Source organism: Eschrichtius robustus, chromosome X (genome assembly GCF_028021215.1).
Source record: "Eschrichtius robustus isolate mEscRob2 chromosome X, mEscRob2.pri, whole genome shotgun sequence".
Taxonomy (NCBI): domain Eukaryota; kingdom Metazoa; phylum Chordata; class Mammalia; order Artiodactyla; family Eschrichtiidae; genus Eschrichtius; species Eschrichtius robustus.
The window spans coordinates 85,687,517-85,709,111 of NC_090845.1; the positions used below are offsets into that span (position 1 = coordinate 85,687,517).

At 35.6% G+C, this 21,595-nt stretch overlaps 2 protein-coding genes across 3 annotated transcripts in view; both read left to right on the forward strand.

Annotated features, from left to right (window-relative positions):
* DIAPH2 (diaphanous related formin 2) overlaps positions 1 to 21,595 on the forward strand; it is an 859,779-nt gene that overhangs the window by 201,771 nt on the left and 636,413 nt on the right. For both annotated transcript variants that reach the window (XM_068532463.1, XM_068532464.1), the window contains one exon: positions 405 to 544. In XM_068532463.1, the coding sequence (XP_068388564.1) occupies positions 405 to 544 (140 nt within the window). The remainder of the gene's footprint in view (positions 1 to 404; positions 545 to 21,595) is intronic.
* RPA4 (replication protein A4) lies at positions 2,143 to 2,922 on the forward strand. Its single transcript, XM_068532472.1, has one exon. The coding sequence runs from the start codon at positions 2,143 to 2,145 to the stop codon at positions 2,920 to 2,922; it is 780 nt and encodes a 259-aa protein (XP_068388573.1).

Here is a 21,595-nt window from a genome sequence, read left to right on the forward strand (position 1 = left end):
TTTATTTATTTATTTATGGCTGCGTTGAGTCTTCGTTTCTGTGCGAGGGCTTTGTCCAGTTGCGGCAAGCGGGGGCCTCTCTTCATCGCGGTGCGCGGGCCTCTCACTGTCGCGGCCTCTCTTGTTGCGGAGCACAGGCTCCGGACGCGCAGGCTCAGCAGTTGTGGCTCACGGGCCTAGTCGCTCCGTGGCATGTGGGATCTTCCCAGACCAGGGCTCGAACCCGTGTCCCCTGCATTGGCAGGCAGACTCCCAACCACTGCGCCACCAGGGAAGCCCTGTACACATTTTTATACGGTAAAATATTTACATATTCTATGCATTATTGTATTTTAAAAGTTAAAAAAAAAACCTGTTGTTTGTCTAAAATAATATCTTTTTTTTTTTTTTTTTTTTTTTAATAGGGAGGGCTGAAAAACAGCAAACATGAATGCACTCTGTCTTCACAAGAATATGTTCATGAATTACGATCTGGTATTTCAGATGAGAAACTTCTTAATTGCCTAGAATCTCTGAGGGTTTCTTTAACCAGCAATCCTGTCAGGTAGGTGCTTTTTTACTGTTTTGGTATGATCCATACAATTTGTACTGTATATCATTGTTGGGAATATAATCACTTACGTCATTTTAACCTCAAGTTTTCCTGACCAGAAGTCTGATGTTAGTTAATAAAACAATGTCTAATTACGAGTTTGTAAACATTTAAAAATGTATAGCTAATCTGATCTCTAATAACATGCAATTTTAAGAATACAAATATTAGTCAGATGGTTAAGTCCTCCTTGATTATGTAAAATATGGGTCCAGAAGTTAAACATCCACATTTATATGAAAATCTGTACTCGGATAACAATTATTATATATTTATTTATAAAATAAATTAAGTACATTGGCTCTATGATATTTTTCCTTTTTAACTTGAGAAGTAAATATAGTTTTGTATTCTACAAGTTTTAGATATGTCATTCACACATTTCTATAATTTGGGATAGCAAAATTAGTTTATTTTAACCAATAAAGTAAATAAGAAAATATTAATAAACTCTTCAAAAATCTACACATTTAGGCTATTACCTAGGTACAAAGGATTTTTAAGGAAGAAGTTCTTGCCAATGGTGGATTCCAATAACTGATGTTCTTTTATTAAGTATAAAAAGCCTTTCAGTTAATTACACCCCAAATAAAATCTTTTTATAGGGAAAAACAGATTTTCAGTGTAATATGAAAATATTCTGTGATCTACTTACACAATTACTAAAATATTAGGTTCAGAAATTACTGGATAAGAGTATATAGAAACCATATTTTGATTTTGTTCTTGTTTTTCCTAATATATGATGGGATTTGTACTTCCCTGACCTATCCACAGAGCCTTGAAAATAATTTAGAGCTCAGTTGTTTCATTTGAATTTATGTATAAATTGAAATATATTATACTATTTATTTTTACCGATAATGCATTTGGCAGAATAACTGGAAAAGCGTAATTCTACAATAAAAAATTTAAAAAAGTAATGGTAAGATATGACTTGCGTTTGAATACGATAATTATTCAGAGGTGGCCGTCTTGCCATTTTTTCCAGAATGCTTCTGGTTTTAATGATTTAAAAAAGGAAGTGAGTTCTTGGTGGACAGTAAACGCGGTGGGTCGTCCCCCGTCCCCCCCTCCCCCGCTGCCGCCTCTGCCGCCTCCACACACAAACTATACTGAACTTATTGCTCTGAAAATTGCTGTTGAGTGGTTGAGTGAGTTGAATAAATGAGTCTTTTAGAAGTGACTACAGAAGTCGTTACATTTAGGAATGAAGCAGGGGTGGGGGGAACCTAGTAAAAATGCATTTTTATAAAGATAGCGGGGAAGGTTTGAAATTACACGCGGGTCCTTTAAGATGTAGGGGAGCAGCTACCCGACAACTCCAAAGAATTGTGGGGCGAAGTGAGAAGCTGGCAGGTCTTGATTGGTTAGAGACAGCTGCATCCTGGCAGGTGATTGGCTCCACAGTTGCGTGGGGCTGCTTGTGTCGTCACAATCCCAGCATTCCGTTGTAGCCGTTATAGCCGTTGTAGCCTGCCTGTGGAACTCGTGGAACTTGCTGACGGGAGCTAAACCCCACCTCCTCGTCTGCCGGAGCTGCCCTTAAAATGAGTAAGAATGGGTTTAGGAGCTATGGCGGCATCTCTGCTGCAGGCGGAGCCGTCGGAAGCAATGACCCACCGTCTCAGGGCAGGGTAGCTCCTGCTTTTAAGTCCATACGATACAGGTCCCGAATCCAGGATATTATACCTTGCTGTGTAAACCAGCTGCTCACCTCCACTGTGATTGATAATGTCTTCACGATTAGGGGAATCGAGGTTTCCCAAGTCTCTATCGTGGGGATAATCAGGCAGGCAGAGATGGCTGCAAATTACGTTCTTTACAAGATTGATGATATGACCACCAAGCCTATCAAGGTCCGCCAGTGGGTCGGCAGAGATAGAGCAAAGCAGGGGATAACTCTCCTTCCAGTGGGAGTATACGCCAAAGTGTTAGGTATCCTCAAATGTTCTGCGGAGGTGAAGAGCCTTGAGGTGTTGAAAATCCGTGTCCTGGAAGACATGAACGAGTTCACCACGCATATTCTAGAAACGGTTAACGCGCACATGATGCTGGATAAAGCGGCCTCTGGGCAAAGTGTTCCTGTTGTTCCCTCAGAAATGGATGAGGCCCAGAGGCACAGCGAGTACCACCCCAAGTTCATCTGGAAGGAGGTGCTGCGTTTGATTCACGAGTGTCCTCGACAGGAAGGCAAGAGCGTTCGTGAGCTCCAGACCGAGCTTAGCAACCTGAGCATCGGGACCATCAATCAAGCCGTTGAGTATCTCACCGTCGAGGGCCACATCTACCCCACTATGGATGGGGAGCATTTTAAATCTGCTGATTGAAGCAGCGAAAACTTTTTTCATTTCCTGAAGACCCTGCCTCCAGTTGTGACTGAGTTTGACTGTTTGACTTTTAGGAAGTAGATTTCTTTAAACAAAAGATTGGGACTGGCATCCTTTTGGAACTTCACTGCTTTTCCAACTGCTTTGAACTTTTCTATTTTTCTAACTATATTTGAAGCTCAGAGGGAGATGGTGATGGATAAATTGGCCTTTTTGTAGAGTTTACCAGCAAGCAAATGAAAACACTCTTGGACGGATGATTCTGGGGGAGAAAAGGTATAGAAAAAGTTGAAAATTATTAGTTGCATGGGAGCTTCTTCTTCTGAAATACCTACATATTAGGAGAAAGTAGATGCAGTCAAGGAGCCAGGTAAGAGACAAAAAAAATTCTGTTGTTTTTACATTAGACTTATTTTCTATGTTTGGATTTAGCATATTATAGTCATATTAGTATCTCTTGCTAAATATAGTAGTTGATTAATTCAGATGTGCTAAAGATAGCAGTTTATGAATTCAGGCACTCAGTTCAAATGTTCATTTAGTGATTTGCTCTTACACTGTAGGTTTATGTTTTTTAAAAGATAAGATTATACTATGTTTAAATGGGAGGGTCAGCTTTGACTTTTTTTCTTAAAATATGATTAATGATTGTTTCAAATACAATGTGGAGATATTTGGATTAAATTACAATCTCTTGTAGTTGCATAGTACACAGATACCAGACTTTATGTAAGTTTCATGTTCTGATGTATTATTTATAGTACTAAATGCTCTGTTTTATGTATAAGAAGGTTTTATTCTCGTAGGGTAGACAAACAAAAAGTAATAATGGGAATTTTATTAAACTTTGCAAGTTTAACCAAAATTTATTTAAACGTTTTGTTAAAGCACCTTTGCAAATCTTTACCTCCCTGTGTGATTTTTTTCTAAATTCATTTGAAAAGCCTATAGTTTTGTTTTTGAATATTAATATTGTAATTATCCAGAATAATTTTTTCTCTTCTCTATATGATATCAATAACATACATCCTATTTGTAATAAAACATTTTAGTATAGGTTATATGACTTATGTGAGGCTTTTAAATAATTGAACACACTAAGCACTCAGTTGTACATACACTGAAGATGGTATCTTTCAAGTTACTAGCTCTGTTACATTAGTGGAAAGAAAAAATACATACATTCAGATAGAAAAGCATTACTTGTCTCAATCACAAAAAGAAGGTGCAAAAACAGAAAATCTCTTAAAAGCCAACAATCCATACTGTTAGAATGTGGCCTCTTTTTGCCAGTTCCTAGGAAAACTTATCAGCAGTTCTTGCTTAAGCTTCCTGAGGCATAAATTTAACTTTTCTTCCCTTCAAAAGCAAGGAAGTCATAAATGACACTCTTTTGAAAACCACAAATGGTTAACATACTATAAACGTGTTTGTTATTTAAATTATCAGACATCTTTCCAAATTCTAGTCTTCATAAACATAAGAAATTATGAACTACCCTTTGTCGAAAAGGTTGCCTGCCCTGGGGAAAATCATACTGAAGGAGAGACAGACGAGGGTCATATTTCTTCCTCAAGATGTCAGTGCGGAAAGAAATAGTCTAAGAGACAGAATATTCTTTTGTGGTATCACTTATACAAATGCTGGAAGCCTGAGATTAAAATCTGATATTTATGACTTCGTAGGTCACTTTCCTAATTGTCAAGTTGATTCAATTGGCGGTTGGCTGGGTAGTCACCTTTCCCCTCACTCTAGAAATATTCCTAGAGCCAAAAAAGCTTTTTTTGGCTGCCTTTGTGCCTGGGAACTGATGCCTATATGTATACCTGAATTTAAGGCCAGGGACCACCCCCACTTCCTGCCCCATCCTTTGAGGGGGACTGTCCTCTATCTTTGTGCCTTGGGGTACTTTTTAGCTTTGTTAATTACCCTAGCACCCCTCCCCCCCCCCCCACATTCTTCTTGTGTTTTACTGGGTTTCTGCTGCAGGTAAGGGACTGCAATGGAAGAATACTAACTAGGTCTAGCTATAATGTGAATGAAAATCAAACATTTTGAGGCAGAAACAATTGCTAGATTGCCGTACATGCATATTGAGTGCATGTTAGGGGTAGCAGATTTTTCAAATTCATTTTAAATCATCCACTTTGTACGCAGACGTCTTTGTCAATTTTGTTTAGACGGTGAATAAACTTGGCCAGTACTCCCCTTCCTCTCCAGTTTTGCCCTGTATGTGAGCCAAATCTTTGAGGATAAGATAGAAATCCTGTGGAAATGCTATTGACTATTTTCAGCAGGGACATTTAACTCTGAGGAACCTGATAATTGATAATTATAAGCACTGGGGGTTGTTTTTCTATGGCTCATAGGCATAAGAAATATATGCATTTATATTGGAGTTGATTCTAAATGAACGGAATAAATAAATTTGAAAATTTTTCAAGTCAAATCTAATACTGTCATCACAATTGTTAGTACTTGTTTTATTTTACCTACTAAATTTAGATTTATATTTTGAGTAAATTTTAAATTGTATTTTTACAATTTCCATTCACTTATAATGATGAATGAAAAAAGGTAACCACTGAGAATTCTTTAAAGTCATTAAACCGTTAGTGAGCACCTACTATATGCTATAGGAGTTAACTTTCATTTTAATAAGCTTAAATTTAATTGACTTCTGAAATGCTTATTAAAATAATAATAGTTAATATTTTAACATTTATATAGTACTTATTATCTGCTAGGCACTGTTCTAAGAGAGAGAGAGAATGTGTATGTGTGTGTGTCCCTGTGATTTATAATCGAGGTCCCTGTGCCTCGATTTATATTTCCAGCTCAGAACTTTCTCTTGAAGTTCAGACCCCATCTCCAAATGTCTTCCCAGATGCCCTACAGGCATCTTTAAAACATTAAAAAAATAATAACAAGGAACACTTAACATATATACCATTTTTTATCCCCCAGGAAATGTTCTAAGAACTTGAAATACACACATACAACCAGGGAATCATTATGATTAGTATTAATATTGTTCTCATTTTATAGATGAAGAACTTGAGGCTCAGAAAGGTTAAGTAATTTGCTCCATTTTAATGTTACATGGCTAGTAAGTGTCAGAGCTAAGGTTCCAATCCTGGGTCCTTATCCACTTCTTTGTATTACCTCACAATAAGGAAAGTCTTTTAAAATATCCTCCTTTCATTCTTGTCACATACTAAATATTTTGACTTTATTTCTTTCATTAAAATTTGCCTGACTTGAATTTTTAAAAAAACGCTATGAAATATTTCAGCAACAAGTATAGAGGAGAATATAAAAACACCTCTGTATTCATTACCAGTTTAAGAAACAAAATTTATTTTTATTATAGTTGTAGAGAACTTAGCCATATAACTCATTAATGTTTAATGACACTATAACATCCTTTGAGCCTGCATTTTCACTGATTAAAAAATCATCTGAAAGTCTACATCTTCTATAAACCAATGCATTTATTTTTTGAAGTGTACTATCTTAAGAATATGTATCATTGCATTGAAAAGTCTTCTTCTTATGGCCTCGTGGCTCTTTGTAGTGAAATTTGGGACTCCTTTGCTCTATACATTATGGATGATACCTCTAGTAATTCAAATGCCATCCATATGATATTATTCCTATTTACCATTATATGATAAATCAAGAAAGCTTTTTAATTTTACTATTGAGAGTTACTATTGTTTTTTTTTTTTTTTGGGTAATACCTTAGGTTGGAGCAGTTCAATGAATAGCACTTAATATTATGTAGTTTGTTTTTATATAGCAGATGGATATCCCAGAAAGGAATAACAAATTCCCCTTGTCCATATGGGGCTTGCATATGGAGCTTACATTCTAGTAAGAGAAGTCAGACAATTAAAAAATATATATATTTATATACATATATATATATATGTGTATATATATATATGTGTATATATATATATATATATACATATATATACACACACACACACACACACATATGTACATAAAATGTCAGGTTGTGATCCGTCCTGGGGAGGGAATGTTGCTATTTCATATCACATGGTCAGTGAAGGCCTCCCTGACTTTAGTGACATGTGAGCAGAGATCTAAAGGAAGTGTGGGAGTGAGCTGTGTTGTCCACTGGAGGAAGAACATTGTTAGAAACAGGAAGCAGCAGCAGCAGCAGCAGCAAATGCTTGGCCTGTTCCAGGAATGTCAAAGAGGCCAGTGTGGCTGGAGGCAGAGAATTGTGAGCCATTGGTAGGACTTTGGCTTTTACTCTGAGTGAGCTGGGAAGCTGTAAGAGGGTTTTGAGGAGAGTAATGGCCTGACCTGACCTAGGTTTTTAAAGGATAACTCTGGGTAGAAGCAGGGAGACCATGTAACATGTTGCAGTGAAGGAGCTAGAAATTTCACAGCAATTCTAGAGACAGCCGTGTAGCTGTGCTTCGTGGAGGCCGATATGGAAGGTCACTTGACATCCCAAGGTAGTCCTAGAGCCTGATTATTTTTGTCATGAGTCTTCAACTCAGCAGCAGAAATTCATGGTGCCTCTCCCTGATCTGTTCATTGTGAACATGGACTCTATATGAGTCTGCTTCTTTTCCTGATATTAACTGCCTGGCCTTCGCTGTATTCCTCATTTAGAATTCTTAATGGGGAGATGCTGGTCCCCATTTGTTTCTGCTCTGGCAAAGCTTTTCATGCCAGGCCACCTCAGCCTACAGGCCCATCTACATGCTGGCCACACCTCTGGTTAGGTGACCGTCCCTAATCGAGTCAGTCGTGTCCTTGGGAAGGGAAAGGGAGGCAAGGTGATGTCCAGAATTTGTCCATCTCAGAAAGTGTCTCTGGAGAGTGTTGCCCTAAGAAAAGGAGGAAATCAATGTAAGAATAAACCCAAGAAAGAGAATAATTTGTATAATAATAAGTAAATTATGCAGAAAACAAAGAAAAAATAGCGTGTAGAGGGGAAAATCACCTTGAATGCATCATGTCTTATTTGTTATATAACAGTAAAAGAATCCTTGAAATTCAGCAGTAATCATTTAATATTATTCTTCCTTATGTAGAACTATCATTAATGAAATTAAATTTTGTTAACCTTGTTCTCTTTATAAAGAAAATTTTTCTGGATACTAAATTATGAGAGAGAGCATGTTATATGATAGAGTACCACTAGAATGCCAGTCATGATATCTGATTTCCAGGCCTTGATTTCTCACCCTCTATGACCTTAGTCCAGTCAGTGAACTCTTTGGGCCTCAGTTTTTCCATATGTAAATGAGATTGGAGCCTTCCAGCTCTAAATTTCTATGTTCTGTGTTCTCTTTTGCTTAGTTCCAATCCTCTTACTTTTGCTATAGGAACTAGATTATTGTTAAGAAATGATTTTGAAGAGTGAGAAAAATGTTCCTCTATTAAGACTAAAAGATTTCCTAGCATTCTATTATTTTCTTGTATTTGTAAATATATTTAACCAACTCTGGACAGGTATTTAGTTTTATTTTATTTTTTTTAAAAGTATTTAGTTTCCTTTAAAATATTGAAGGAAGCAGTTTCTGTGTCTCTGTTACATAACTATTTTCCAAAGCTGATATTCATTGGAATCTGGGCATTTGCCCTCTTCATGGCTGATTTGCTTCTGTACCACAGTTTTAACTGATTTCTTTTTGTTCAGCCCCTAGTAAAATAATAAATATATAGACACTCATACACACACTAATAGCTTTACTAAACATTTTCAAAGCACAGTCATTTCAGAATATTAAACAGTCATGATTTTCAAATTCATATAGTATTTAATCACTTAGATGATAAAGGCTCTAAGAAAGTAATTTCTTTATATTATTTTCTGCTAATGGCAAATATTTAAAAATTCCTTTTATAAGCCATCATTAACTGGCCATATCCCAAATCACTCCATTACTATACATTCCTTCAACATTTATTTTGTACTGTACACATTCACCTGCACCTGCTTATGCTGTGTAATAGTTTCATGCATGTATGTCTGCTTTTCTCACTTCGATTTTAGACTCCTCTGGGGAAGGGAACCTCTTGCCCTCTTACTTGTTTCATGATGGCAGGTACGGTGTAATTTATATACAATAATGTGTGATTTGATGTAGATGTTGACCCACCATCAGTAAAAATCTGTGCTCCTCCAGCCATGAGAATGAATTTGCATTAATCGGGCTCTATTTTGTGGCCATGCATTTTGAGATGTAATTGGAGAAAAAGAATGAAGCAAACTTCCTCCACATAAGAGTGGAACCTATTGGTTTGATTTGAACCATATTCATCAGCTACAGACAACGTAGCATTCTTTCCACGATGGTCTTTTTATGGTTGCATGGTGAATTAATGAAATTGAATGTTTACAACTCTATTTAACACCCTAAAAATCCATGAGTTTTGGCTATAAAGTAAATCCCAGTCTGGACCACAAATCGTATTAGACTTTGCACATACCATGGTCTGTGTGTTTCAGGATGAGAACTATGTTATTTACAGATTTTTGTTTATATTCCTCTACTAAAGTTATGAAAGGAAGCAGTGCCTGCTGAGAAATGACCAATGAGTTTGGACAATTTTATTCCCAGCCAACCCATTACAGGATGCATAGGTATTTGGCAATACATTTTATGAAGATCCAAAGAAATGTGTAGCAATAAATCATTGTCACTAAGCTTTCTCAACACATGGCAAAAACAAGAAATACTGGTTTGAAGAATAGTATGAGAGTTGTGATGGTGTAGAATTATTTCAGAGTTGTTGCTGAAATTGCCTTATAGCTTGAAGGGTATATTACCCCACTAGGAAACTGTTTTTTTCTGTTTTGCTTGGAATCTTAGTTACCTGCCAAACTCATGGCATAGTGTGTATATTCCCTTTCTGTGACGATAGCTTCCTCAGCCAATCTTTTCAAGCAGGTGAAAACAGATAAAATATCTTTTAGAGTTTCTGTAGGTGTAGTTATTTGCATTACCTCTGGCATATTTGTTTTTACTTGATATTTTCGAACTTCCCTTTAGATTTAAACATTTTTCTAGCACATTAATATGCATTTTAACATAATCATCGTAATGAAAATAGCTGACTCTTGACAGTAATACAAATTAGGAATAGAAAGTACTTTCTGAATTATGGGTGTTAATAACTATTTGAACAGCCTATATTAAATGCATTAAAAGCTTGGCAAAGCAGCTGACACTACTTAGAAAGTTAATATAACGTTAGATGCAGATCAGTACTCTAAGAACATTCTGCACTGGACTACTTATGAAAAGCAGAATAATGAGGACAATTTTTTATGGTGCAGAAATGGGAAGAGGACTTAAAATTGTGAGCACATCTCAAAAGGCAGCATTATGTGCAGTATTGCGAAAGCAGGGTTGTATTTTAAATTTGTTCACTTTAACTTTCAAATGCATAAATCGTTTTAGAAGACCCTAGTACAGTTTTACATAGACTAGAAAATAGTAAATTCAGAGTAGTTATGTCAAATTGTATGCTTTCTTTTAAAATCTTGGCCAACAATTTGTATTAACAGCAACCATGTTGGCTCATTTAGCTAAGTTGGTCCCATAAATATTCAGTGACATTGAATTTTAATTATATAATATTAGCTTCAAAACAGAATTTTAACTTAAGGCAGATCCAATATTATATCTCATAATAGAACCAAACTAGATCTACGTGTCCTATATTATTTTCAAAAAGAAAAACATAGGAACAGCAAATACTGACTCAGGTTTCTGAAGTATTGTTTCAGTTGGAGAAAATGTTAGAGACATTAAAGTAGAATAAATGATGGCTCCTGTGTTGGTATTTATTTTATTATTATATGATATAGGAAGCTCCGCCAAGGCAATGCATTTTCTCATTTAAATGATGTGTTTTAAATTTGAAAACCAATATGTATATATAATAATTGTCTAAAATAATTAGAAACTTGTAACTGGACATGTAATTATAAAGGCATATAAAATCTAGCAGCAGAGTCTAGGCACAATAATTAAATGGATTTCTAAATAGAAGGTGAACTTCTTTCCATTTAAAAATATCTTATATGCGTTTTAATGTATTTTCTGTATATTCAAAACTAGCCTTGGGAAGAAAAAGCTTATAAATATGTGTCGTTTGAGATATTTTTATTTTGGTTTATATGAATTAATTTAACTAAAGGTCTTGGACACATACTAGAGTTTTATATACTTATTATTATGGGACTATTACTAAAGCAATTGCAGCTTTCAATAAGAGATGCAGATATCCCAATACCATTAAGATGAGGGTGAAAATACATGCTCCAAGTAAGGCGGGAACGTGGTAGTTTTCAAAAAGTCTAGGACAATGTCAGGTAGTGATTTGAGTATAAAATAGTTCCAATTTTCCCCATAGCCAAGGGGAAAAAAAGGCAGAGTATTGACAGACATAGCTGTTACCTGATGAATGACAGTGCATTTATTTTTCAGGGAAGGACATTCTTTCTGATTCTAAACTCAGAGAATTTTATTTTGTGTTTCTTTAAACGAGGGGTATTGAACAACACAGTAGAGTGAGTCTTTGATAGTTTTCCATAAAGTACAGAGGATTTCTGTGAATGTCCATTTCCTCCATGGGGCCTTGAGTTTAAAAAAAAAAAAAAACCACCCACAAAGTCATGATATTTCTACAAAGACCCAGAGTAATAGTACTGGTATACAGCTTCCCCGTAATCCAAGCTGCTACCAAGGTGTACTTGAGTAATGTCCCTGAGGCTCTCCCTCTGGAATATCTATCATCTCTGCTGGACTTTTGATAGGAGCTGGATAGCTGACAATTCACAATTAAGATGCCAGCTAGCACCTGGAGCGCAGGTATTCTGTGTAGTCGATTGAAAGAAGATCCGTGTGCACTAGATAACAGTGTTTGCTCTATGACCCCAGCTGTTTGATTGGTGTTAGGTAATGGGCAGCTAATTTGGGGAGATTTCCCACCTGGTCAGTAAAGCTGTAGGTGTATGGCCTCTCGCATCGGGCAGTTTAAACCTGAAAATCTTTTGTTGAGATGGAATCCATGAAGGGAGAACATAGAAGGCAGTATAACATTGTAGTGTACTTTGAAAAAGTAAATCAGCTTCAAGTGAGATAGCTAGCTTAGTAGTCTGCCATATGAATGTGAATCTCAAACCTTCATACGCTCAGAATCAACCCACTCCTATTTGTTAGGTCTGTTCTGCAGCACCCAGCATTACTGAAAATACGCAGATTTGGTCTAATTCTATTTTGGAGGATGCTGCCTGAGTACTGAGTATTGCTATAGGTTTTTTTAGGGCAAGGCTATAGTACCATACGACCCTTGATACCAGCTTCCGAGAGAGTTACCTGGATATCGTTTCTTAAATTGGTGCATTCAACATTCATTCATCAAAAAGTATTAAAGACTAAGTGCTAAACTGGAGTGTTAAATGGATTTTAAAAAATTGAGGTATCATAAATTTCCATATGTGAATTAGCATTTGTCAAAGAATAAGAATACCCTGAAATGAATCCAGCAGTAAAAACTATATTAAGCATTTTTCTTTGATATAGAAAATGCTTAAGAATTTTGTAGTGTTGTTGAGGTCAACATTATAAGCATCAATTAAAATGGCAAAATATTTTAATTGTAAGTGGTATGGGACATTGCCCTAGGGATATTCTCTGACCTTATGACATGTTTTGTATCTTGAAAAAAACTTCTGTCAGTTTATTTCCTCATCATTACTTTCTCCCAGGAATAGAATGCGGGATACGCTGTGCTGTGTTATCATGTGAGCTTTTCATTAATTTTGGTTTCTGCTATTATTTAGTATTGTTTATAAATGACAGTACTGATTTTACATGTTGGAATCATGTGTTTGCTGATGACAGTAGTTTGATGCAAGCATTCACCTTCATGCATTTCTCAACTCTTTCAAATGATCTTGGAAAATTGGAGTAATAAAAGTTAAGAGACAGCTATAGAGGAGTTAATTTCGAGGGGCAAGAACAAATTATACATGCATATGGATTTTTCAAATATGTGGCTGGAAATTTCTGAAACATATTGATAGGAGGGATGCTAGATAAATATGAATTATCAGATAGTACTGTGGAGATACAGGCACAATGCTGAACACATACTGTGGAGCTTAGGTAAGCGCGATTCTGGACTTAGAGCACTCGTCCATCTATTCAGGGATTTGGCTCTGAGCCCTGTGTGTATGATTTGGGGTCATCTTTGAGACTCCTTGTTCATCACACTTGCCCATTTTCTTATTTGCAATATCTCTTGCATAGTTTTTACATTTCCATTGTCAGTACTCTAGTTCAGGCCTCATTCCATTTGCAGACAGGAATTGACAGAGGAACTAACTGATTGTCCAGCAAAGAGTTCACTGTTCACTGGGTTTGTTTGTTACAGCCAGAGTGAGCAAGGCAAAGCACAGAGGGATAGAGAAGTTAAGGAAGTTAGCGGGAAGTGTAGGGGAGGAAAAAGTTTTACTTGACCCTCTTAGGGTCCCTGGCTGGGTCTGAAAATTAAACTGACAAAGATTAATAGGAGAAAAGCATACAAATTTTACTGAATTTTTACATATACATAGGAGCCTTCACAAGAGGATGAAGACCCAAAGAACTGAACAAAGCCAGAAGCTTTTATACCTTTTAGACAAAGAAACAACAAATTTGTGAGAAATTGACAAGACAAAGGGATTTGGACTAGGGGTAGTAAATGGTGAAGAAGTAACTGGGACGATAAGGGTTAGTTTAACAAAGTTTTATTTATACAGCCTTCTGCACCCTCAATTCCCTGCCTCGGATGATAAGAATGCGTTTCCTTCCTGTGGTACATACAGGCAGGATGGGTGACTTTTACGTGGGAGATTTATCTCCTGCTTTCATTGAAGGAGGGGCTGGGTTTGGGAGCAATGAGGTCAGTGACCTTCTTGGTTCTGTCCTTTTCTCAGACTCCTTCAGCTTAAGATATTCATTATGCCAGGGTACCATATTTTGGGGTATTGTGTTCTGAACTCCATCGGAAGCAATCTTAAGATGGCTGACCACTTCATTAGTGCTGGGTAAGGAAGCAAGTAAGGCTAACCAAGAAGTATTATTCCCAAATTAAAGTTGAATGGCTCCATTTTTTCCAGGTGCTTCCTAATACTTGATTATTGTGTCAGGCCAAATATCAACTAACAATTGCTACATTTTTTGAAGTGGATGTTTACCTATCTGTACTTCACTGCTATGTCTACAATCTATAATAATGAATTGCAATATGGCAGGGCTCTGCATCTGTGCTGAGCAAGTTAACTATTTTATTTATTGGTATATGGGAAGAAGAAAGAAAGTATATTTTTGGATATCCCCGATGTGTTTATTATCTAAAGTTTCCTTTGCTTCTTGATAGAATCCGTAATAAATAATTAAAAAAAAAAAAACTCTCACTGGTATTGCTTTCACATCTAAGTATACACATTGATGATATTTGAATATATTTTAACTTTCATCCAATATTCCTTCATGAAAGGAAAATAACCAAATAACTTGTAACCACTAATTGGTGATATATTTGTTAGTTGTTGATAATATAGTTGAATGGGAGGTATGTAAGGACTGAGGAATGATTGATTCCAATCATGGTTTTGCCATTAACAAGCTCTGTGATCTAAAACAAGTTGATAAAATTCTTTATTTTCTTCATCTGTAAGATGAAGGAGCCAATATGGAGTAACTTAGTTTAATTTCACAACCAGTAAAGCTACTCTTGTGAGTGCATGTCCTTTCCTAGAGGTTTGTTTATAAATGAAGATAAAACCTTGTTGTTAATTTCAGTTGTGTTTGTTTCGGTTTTTAACTGTTCCAATTGAAAAGAAAGTCCTCGCATTTTTGAAGGAGGTCAAAGTTACTTAAGCAGTTGAAGCATTATGCTTTCTTTAAAAAGCATTCGTATGTTTTGAAAGACTTATCAAATATGTAACTTTAGGAGTAGCTATGTTTCTAGATTTTTCTGAAAGTGAGTGCAAGGCAGGTTGAATATAGAAGAAGGCTAATATTTCTTTCTTAGGGACTTTATACTGCATTGTAATCCTATAAAGGTTTTATCTGTATGTCATATACAGTTTATTATTATTGTTTTGTTGTCATTGCTTTAGATGATTTATATCACTGTGGAAGAGAAAAATGTGAGTTTTTTGGTTTAATTTGTGTTAGATAAGCCTTATCAATTCTCACGTTGTTTACTGTGGGGTTATTAAAGATTTTGACTGTTCATTGTTCAATGATTATGTTTTGAAAAAATTTATTAAAGTTGGATGTATTAAGATGTTTAACTATATTTAAGGGTGCATGTATGTACATACAGGTACACACATAATTTCCATAGTATCTTTCTCAGTTTTAGGGGAAGGGGTTTTTTTAAATATTATATAAACTAGAAAAGACCAGAAATTTACCATTACAGATCACATTCTGAGACAATAAAACATTTGAACTTGCTGAGATTTTTTGACATCCACCATGAGGACCCAAAGAAATGGTTCTTCGTGGTTTGGTTGCAGTTATCCTGTGCTAAAAATATTCAGGAGCATTAAATTTCTTTGATCTTTGTCTACATAGCTATCACACTCTATAATGAGTCTTTAATTATATGTTTTTGGAACTGCACCTGTTAGGTGAGAAGGACTGTTGCATTTCTGTTGTTCAGTCATCAAATAGCAATTATCTTTCAACTCTCCTTACCCCTGTTACCATGAAAGAGCATTCATTGACCTTCTCTGCTGCCCACCAGAACCAGTTAGTATAACATGCAGATTGGTGTAGGAAAAAAGGAAATGTGTGGCGGTACGTGCTAATACCTCTCTCTGTTTTCCTCCTTGCATTTAAAGAACTTCTTACCTTATTCACAACAGATAAACTTGGTGTCAGCTCTCTTTCATTTCCAGGGTTTATAAATTAGGAATGTGATTTCCTGGAGTAAGTTCATTTTAACAAAATTCTACTACTAAAAGAAATTGGACGTCCTGTGGAGTGCGTGATAGAATTTTAACTTTATTACTTAGCTTAGGAAAATAAACCAATACATTTTTCTTGTGGAAGTTAACATTTTATTATAAGTTTGACTGGTTATATCACTAAGAAGATGACTTAAGTATGGTAACATAATTATATTCACAATTTCAAACATATGAAGAAAATTTAAAATATGACTGGCTTTTGCTTGAATATTTGGAATGCTCTTTCTCCCTGCTTCCCCTCTATTTACTATAAAGACTCTATTTTTAATTTCATTCACATTTTTGGTACATTTTGTTTTCATCATTACATTAGGCTAAGACCACCTCTTATATTTTTCTAAGAATACTTTTTAAAGGAGGGTGGGGAGGAAAATATTCTTTGTTCGGTAGCCTTTTGGGCATTTTAACAGATTTGGACTTAAGCCATTACGACTATCTCCAAAGTATTGATAATTTTGAGAGCTTAAGAAATTGATTTTAATAAATAAGGAACTATTATCCTTTGAAGGAGAATTTTACTTAAACTATTGCCCTCAGGAGATTTTTATATGTAACTCAGGCATTTACAATTTGTTGTGAGCAACTCTTAAAAAAATGTGTGAGTAGCATGAAACGGAGCAGGATTTTTCCAATGAGACCTGATGGGGAGAATAAATGCAGCCAGGTAAAACCCTCTTAAGCAAAAAACAGGGGATATAGGGAAAGATGGAGTGTCTTCTTTGGTGTTTTCTAAGGAAATTGTAATCTGTTTCAATACTGAAGTCAAAACCACTGAGAGCTGGAAAATTGACATATTCAACCTTTTTATGAATCAGGTGAAATAAGTGGTCAGTGAATATCATGCTTCAAAGGGATTTGTACAAATGTCTAGAAATGGCAGTGTTACAAATAATAGATATTCTAAATTGGTCAGAAATAGTTCATGTACTAATCTACCATGATGAATAGTTTCGGAGGACATTGAAATGCCCAAGGGTATTGTATTTACTTTCATGTAGACAAACCTGAGTGGATATATATTTTTTTATCTGGTTAAGACCAAGGCAGTCATAGCATATACAAATCCATGTTGTTTTTGTTGTTAACATTTAACTTTTTCACGGATGTATGTTATTGATAGTGGAATTATCTATGAAGTTGATTTGGCTGAACAAATTATCCTTTAAAAAGGCTGAAAATACTAGGTTTTTCTTGGCTACTGTTTGGAGATACTGATCTGTGGACTGAAGGTATGATACTGTTTGCATTGGGCTGTGCATTGGTTTTAATCACCCAGCACCCTTTTTCTTTCCATAAGGACCTATAACTAAGGTTTGGTTTTAATTTCACTGAAAACATTACATTGGCAACATTGGTATTAAAATGAGATGTTTCCCTGGTATTAAAATATGTAAACACCATTTGCAATCATCTTTAAAGTCTCCTCAACCCTTTGAATTAGTTGTTTCGTGTCTTATAATTTTACCAATTTTCTCAATTCCCCCAAGAAACTCTGGACTAGTCTTCATTTTATTTGATGTTCCAGTGATTTGGGTTGTAGTATGAGATTACACATGGGAATAGAACACCATTAGAGAGAAATAAAATTCTTTGTACAGAACACATAACCCTCTATACTAGCCTTTAGCACTGTACAAACAGTGGTGACATGACTAATATTGGACTTCGGCACATGAGATCAATTGCCTTTACTGCTTATGGGACTCAGGATGGAACTTCCTAATTTTAGCTTTAAGCCTTTTGAAAGAAAGACGTGAATCTGGACAGTCTAATTATAAATGTGCATGCAGTCACTACTTCCTGTTATGTCTGTATTGCGTATAGTATACTGAACTCATCCGTCCACTAATCTGATTTTAAGTTATATTTACATGAACTGTAATTAAATAATTCAGAGTCTGAATATCCAACTTACGGATAAAAGGTTGAAGTTTTTGGAATCTGTGAAGGATTTTCCTCTACATTAATGTGTGAGGGAGCAGAACATCATTTCCTCGTAAAATAGGCACATTTATGGTTTTCCTCACTTTGTTTTGCCCTGGAGAGCTAGAGAGGGGAGAATCTTGCTGTCTCGTGGACTTAGGGTTCAACGAATCCTCTGATACTTTCATTAAATGTAAGATTTTCTTTCCTTTGATCATGCCAATCAGTGTAAGTGGGCCCTTTAAAAATAATGACCTCAGAAGTTCTGAAAGCCTGGGGTAGATTTCTGTTTTAAAACCTTGATATATTTTGATATCTTTCTGTCAGAATTATGCATGAACTATAAATAGACCTCTCTCTCTCTCCATATCCCCTTTCCCCCACCATTGTAATTTCTATGTCTATTTCAATGTGAATTGGCCAGCATTAATATAGTAATGAATATACACAAAGTTGAATAATAGCAATAAGTTGAAGAAAGCATATGATGTGATGAGTGCCAAATATTTAAATTATGAAATCTTTCCCAAAAAATCAATCAATAGAAGAAGTTTAGTGTCTATTTAGATTCTTCTGCATATTTCATACAATTAAAATACTTTTCAATAAATGAATGGATGAAATGTTATTAAGTGTTAATATTTTTGAAAAGGAGTCTTTAATTTATGCCTAAAATCATACTGTATTTTGGACAAGAAGATTTAAAGAACATTCAAGTTTTTGATTTTTAATATTTTCAGAAATATCTTAATACAAGTTCACTATGCACGATTTCATTTAATAGTCACAAAGGCCTTCTGGGGTACAGGTACTATTCTCATCCCTGTTTTAAAGCTTAGAGGTTTTAAGTAACTGATCAAAAATAACACAGCTAGAATATGACAGAGATGGGATTGGAACCTAGATCTATATCTTCTTCTAAAGCTTATGCACTTAACCATGTCACTCTGCCATCTCACAGAGATATTCCATTGATGAATGGAGGGTTATTTTTCTGACCTTTGAGTAAACTTGGGAAAAGATCTCTAATTTTTAACTTCTTGAGCAATATAGGGATGTTGGACTGCCTTATAGATATAGCCACACCTTTTATACCTAAGGTCAGAAAATACTGTCTCATTGTGGGTCAGTCCTCTTCTTCCCTAGAAAATTTTCCTGGCTTCTTTTTCAGTGTTCAGATCTAATCTTAGACTCTTGCTCACTCGTATGTTAACTGTCCTCACTGATCTTTCTATTGTTTTTGTTTGGGTGGTTCATTTGTTCCACCTGGTCCCCTGTCAAGTCATGGTTACAAATATCACCATGTATGTGTAGCATGTGAAGACAACTCTTTAACGTAGGTAACTTGATAACATAAAATCACCAATATGTTAATACCAAGAAATGAGATTATGGAATCACCAATATGTTAATACCAAGAAATGAGGTTACGGGCTATAGCCCATCTTAAAAATAAAAAAAGTATAAGCTACATCTGGTTCTGTTCTTTCCAATAAGCTGCCGTACCTAAATTTGATTGGAAGTTTTAGTTGGAGTCGCCAGATATCTTTCTTTAACAGTATTTGGTAGATTTCTTATGAAGCTTAGGACTTTGAAAGACAAGAAAAACGTGGGTTGAAAAGTACCTATCACACCTAAATGAATGAAGTAAGCTGTTAAATAATACAAAATATGTAATTCTGTGTCTAGCCATAGATACGTAGGTTTAAACCCAATACAGTTCTGGAACAACCACTAATTCTTCTTTAATGAGTTATTGCTGGAGCCTCGAGCCAGGTGTTACAGGAAACCATGTACTGGTCCTGTTAGTAATTTCTAATGGTATAATTGAAATAAACATGGGCTTTGGAGTCAGACCTAGGTGTGTGGGTGTGAGTCCTAGAACTGATAACTTGTTGAATGATGTTTTGCAAGTTACTTAGCTACTTTGCTTCTCAGTTTCTTTATGTGAAAACACTTTTGGGAATGGCTAAAGTCAAAAAGATTGACAATATGAAGTGTTTGAAGGATTTGGAGCAATTAGAGCTGTTACACTTTGCTGAAGGAGTCCCAAATGGTATAGCCACTTTGGAAAGCAGTTTTTAAAAATTTAAGCATGCACTTATCATAAGACCCAGCAATTCTACCCCTAGTTATTTTGCCAAGAGAAATGAAAATATATACTTACACAAATACTTACATGTGAATGTTTATAGCAGCTCTATTCATAATCATCAAAACCTGGAAACAACCCAGATATTCATCAACTGATGAATGGATAAACAAATTGTGGTATATCTATACGATAAAAAGGAATGGACTACTGATACATGCAATAACATAGTTGAATATCATAATATTTATGCTAAATTAAAGGAACCAGACACTGAAAGCTGTATACAGTATGATTCCATTTCTAATGACATTCTGGAAAAAACAAAACTATAGGGACACAAACCAGATAAGTGGTTGCCAGGCAACTGGGAGTAAGGAAAAGGGATTGACTACAAAAGGGGAATGAGGGAATATTTTGGTGTGGTGGAAATGTTCTATATCTTGTTTGTGTTAGAGGTTGCATGACTATATTTTGTCAAAATGATGAATTTTACTGTATGTAAGTCATATCCCAATAAAAAGAAAGGGAAAAAGCCTTGTGTTCAGAGTGGTTATGGAAATTATAAGAGATCATCTTCCTCCCCCATTTTTTCTGCTGCTTGGTTCTTCATTATCCTCTGTTGCTTCTGTGTCTCTTTATAACTTTGGGGTCCATGATAAATTGCAATTTCTTATTTCAAGGCTGAGATACTACAGAAAATTGATGTCTTTATCTGTCTTTTTCTGCAGTCTGAGTCAGATTTTAAACGGAGTGATCAACTGTATTTTTATACTTCTAGATATTCCAGTTAGTACTGCATAACTCAGAGCTGGAATTGGCAGACTCTGTAAAATATACCAAATATACTTGCTTTGACTGGATTCCTCATCTCTGTTCTGTGGCAGTGGGAGTGTACAGTATGGTTGGGAGGGTATTTAGAGCAATCTTGAATTTTGAGCCTGGAGTCCTGGAGCTTGAGAAAGGCTTCCTCCACTTCTCAGCAAACCATTGTTCTATGCCAGGGGTTCTCAAACTTGAGTGAACATCAGAATCACCTGGAGGAGTAATTAAAACACACATTTCTGGGCTCCACCCACAGAGTTACTGAGTCAGTAGGCCTGGGGTGGAACCAAGAATTTTGTATTTCTAACAAATTTCCAAATGCTGTTGATGCCCCTGGTTTGGGGCACACACCTTGAGAACCACCGAGTTATACTTACTCTGGTGTTGCAGTATCAAAATTCCTGCCTACATACAGTAGCCAACATTTTGTTTATAAACCACTTAATCATTTCATGGCCACTTTTGTATTTGGTAAAACCTAAATATATGTATATTTATATATAGACTATATATATATATATATATATATATATATATATATATATATATACACACACACACACATGTATATGTATATATAGAGAGACAGACAGACAGTAAGCGTTTGGCTAGAGGCTACAAAGTATTTGATGCTTAAAGACAGAAATGGCAAGACAAAGGAAAAAAAGGTATGGCTAGCTGTACCCCTTCCTCTTCACCTCTTGAGTGTCATCCTACTATATCATAATTATTTTATTCCCCTAGCTACAGGCTCCTTTTGTACTCCCATTCTCTCTACTTTAAAAGCTCTGAGGACTCTTACC

What these genes read in the sequence shown, in the direction of transcription:
- RPA4 (XM_068532472.1), top strand. Translation starts at nt 2,143, where the DNA reads ATGAGTAAGAATGGGTTTAGGAGCTATGGCGGCATCTCTGCTGCAGGC.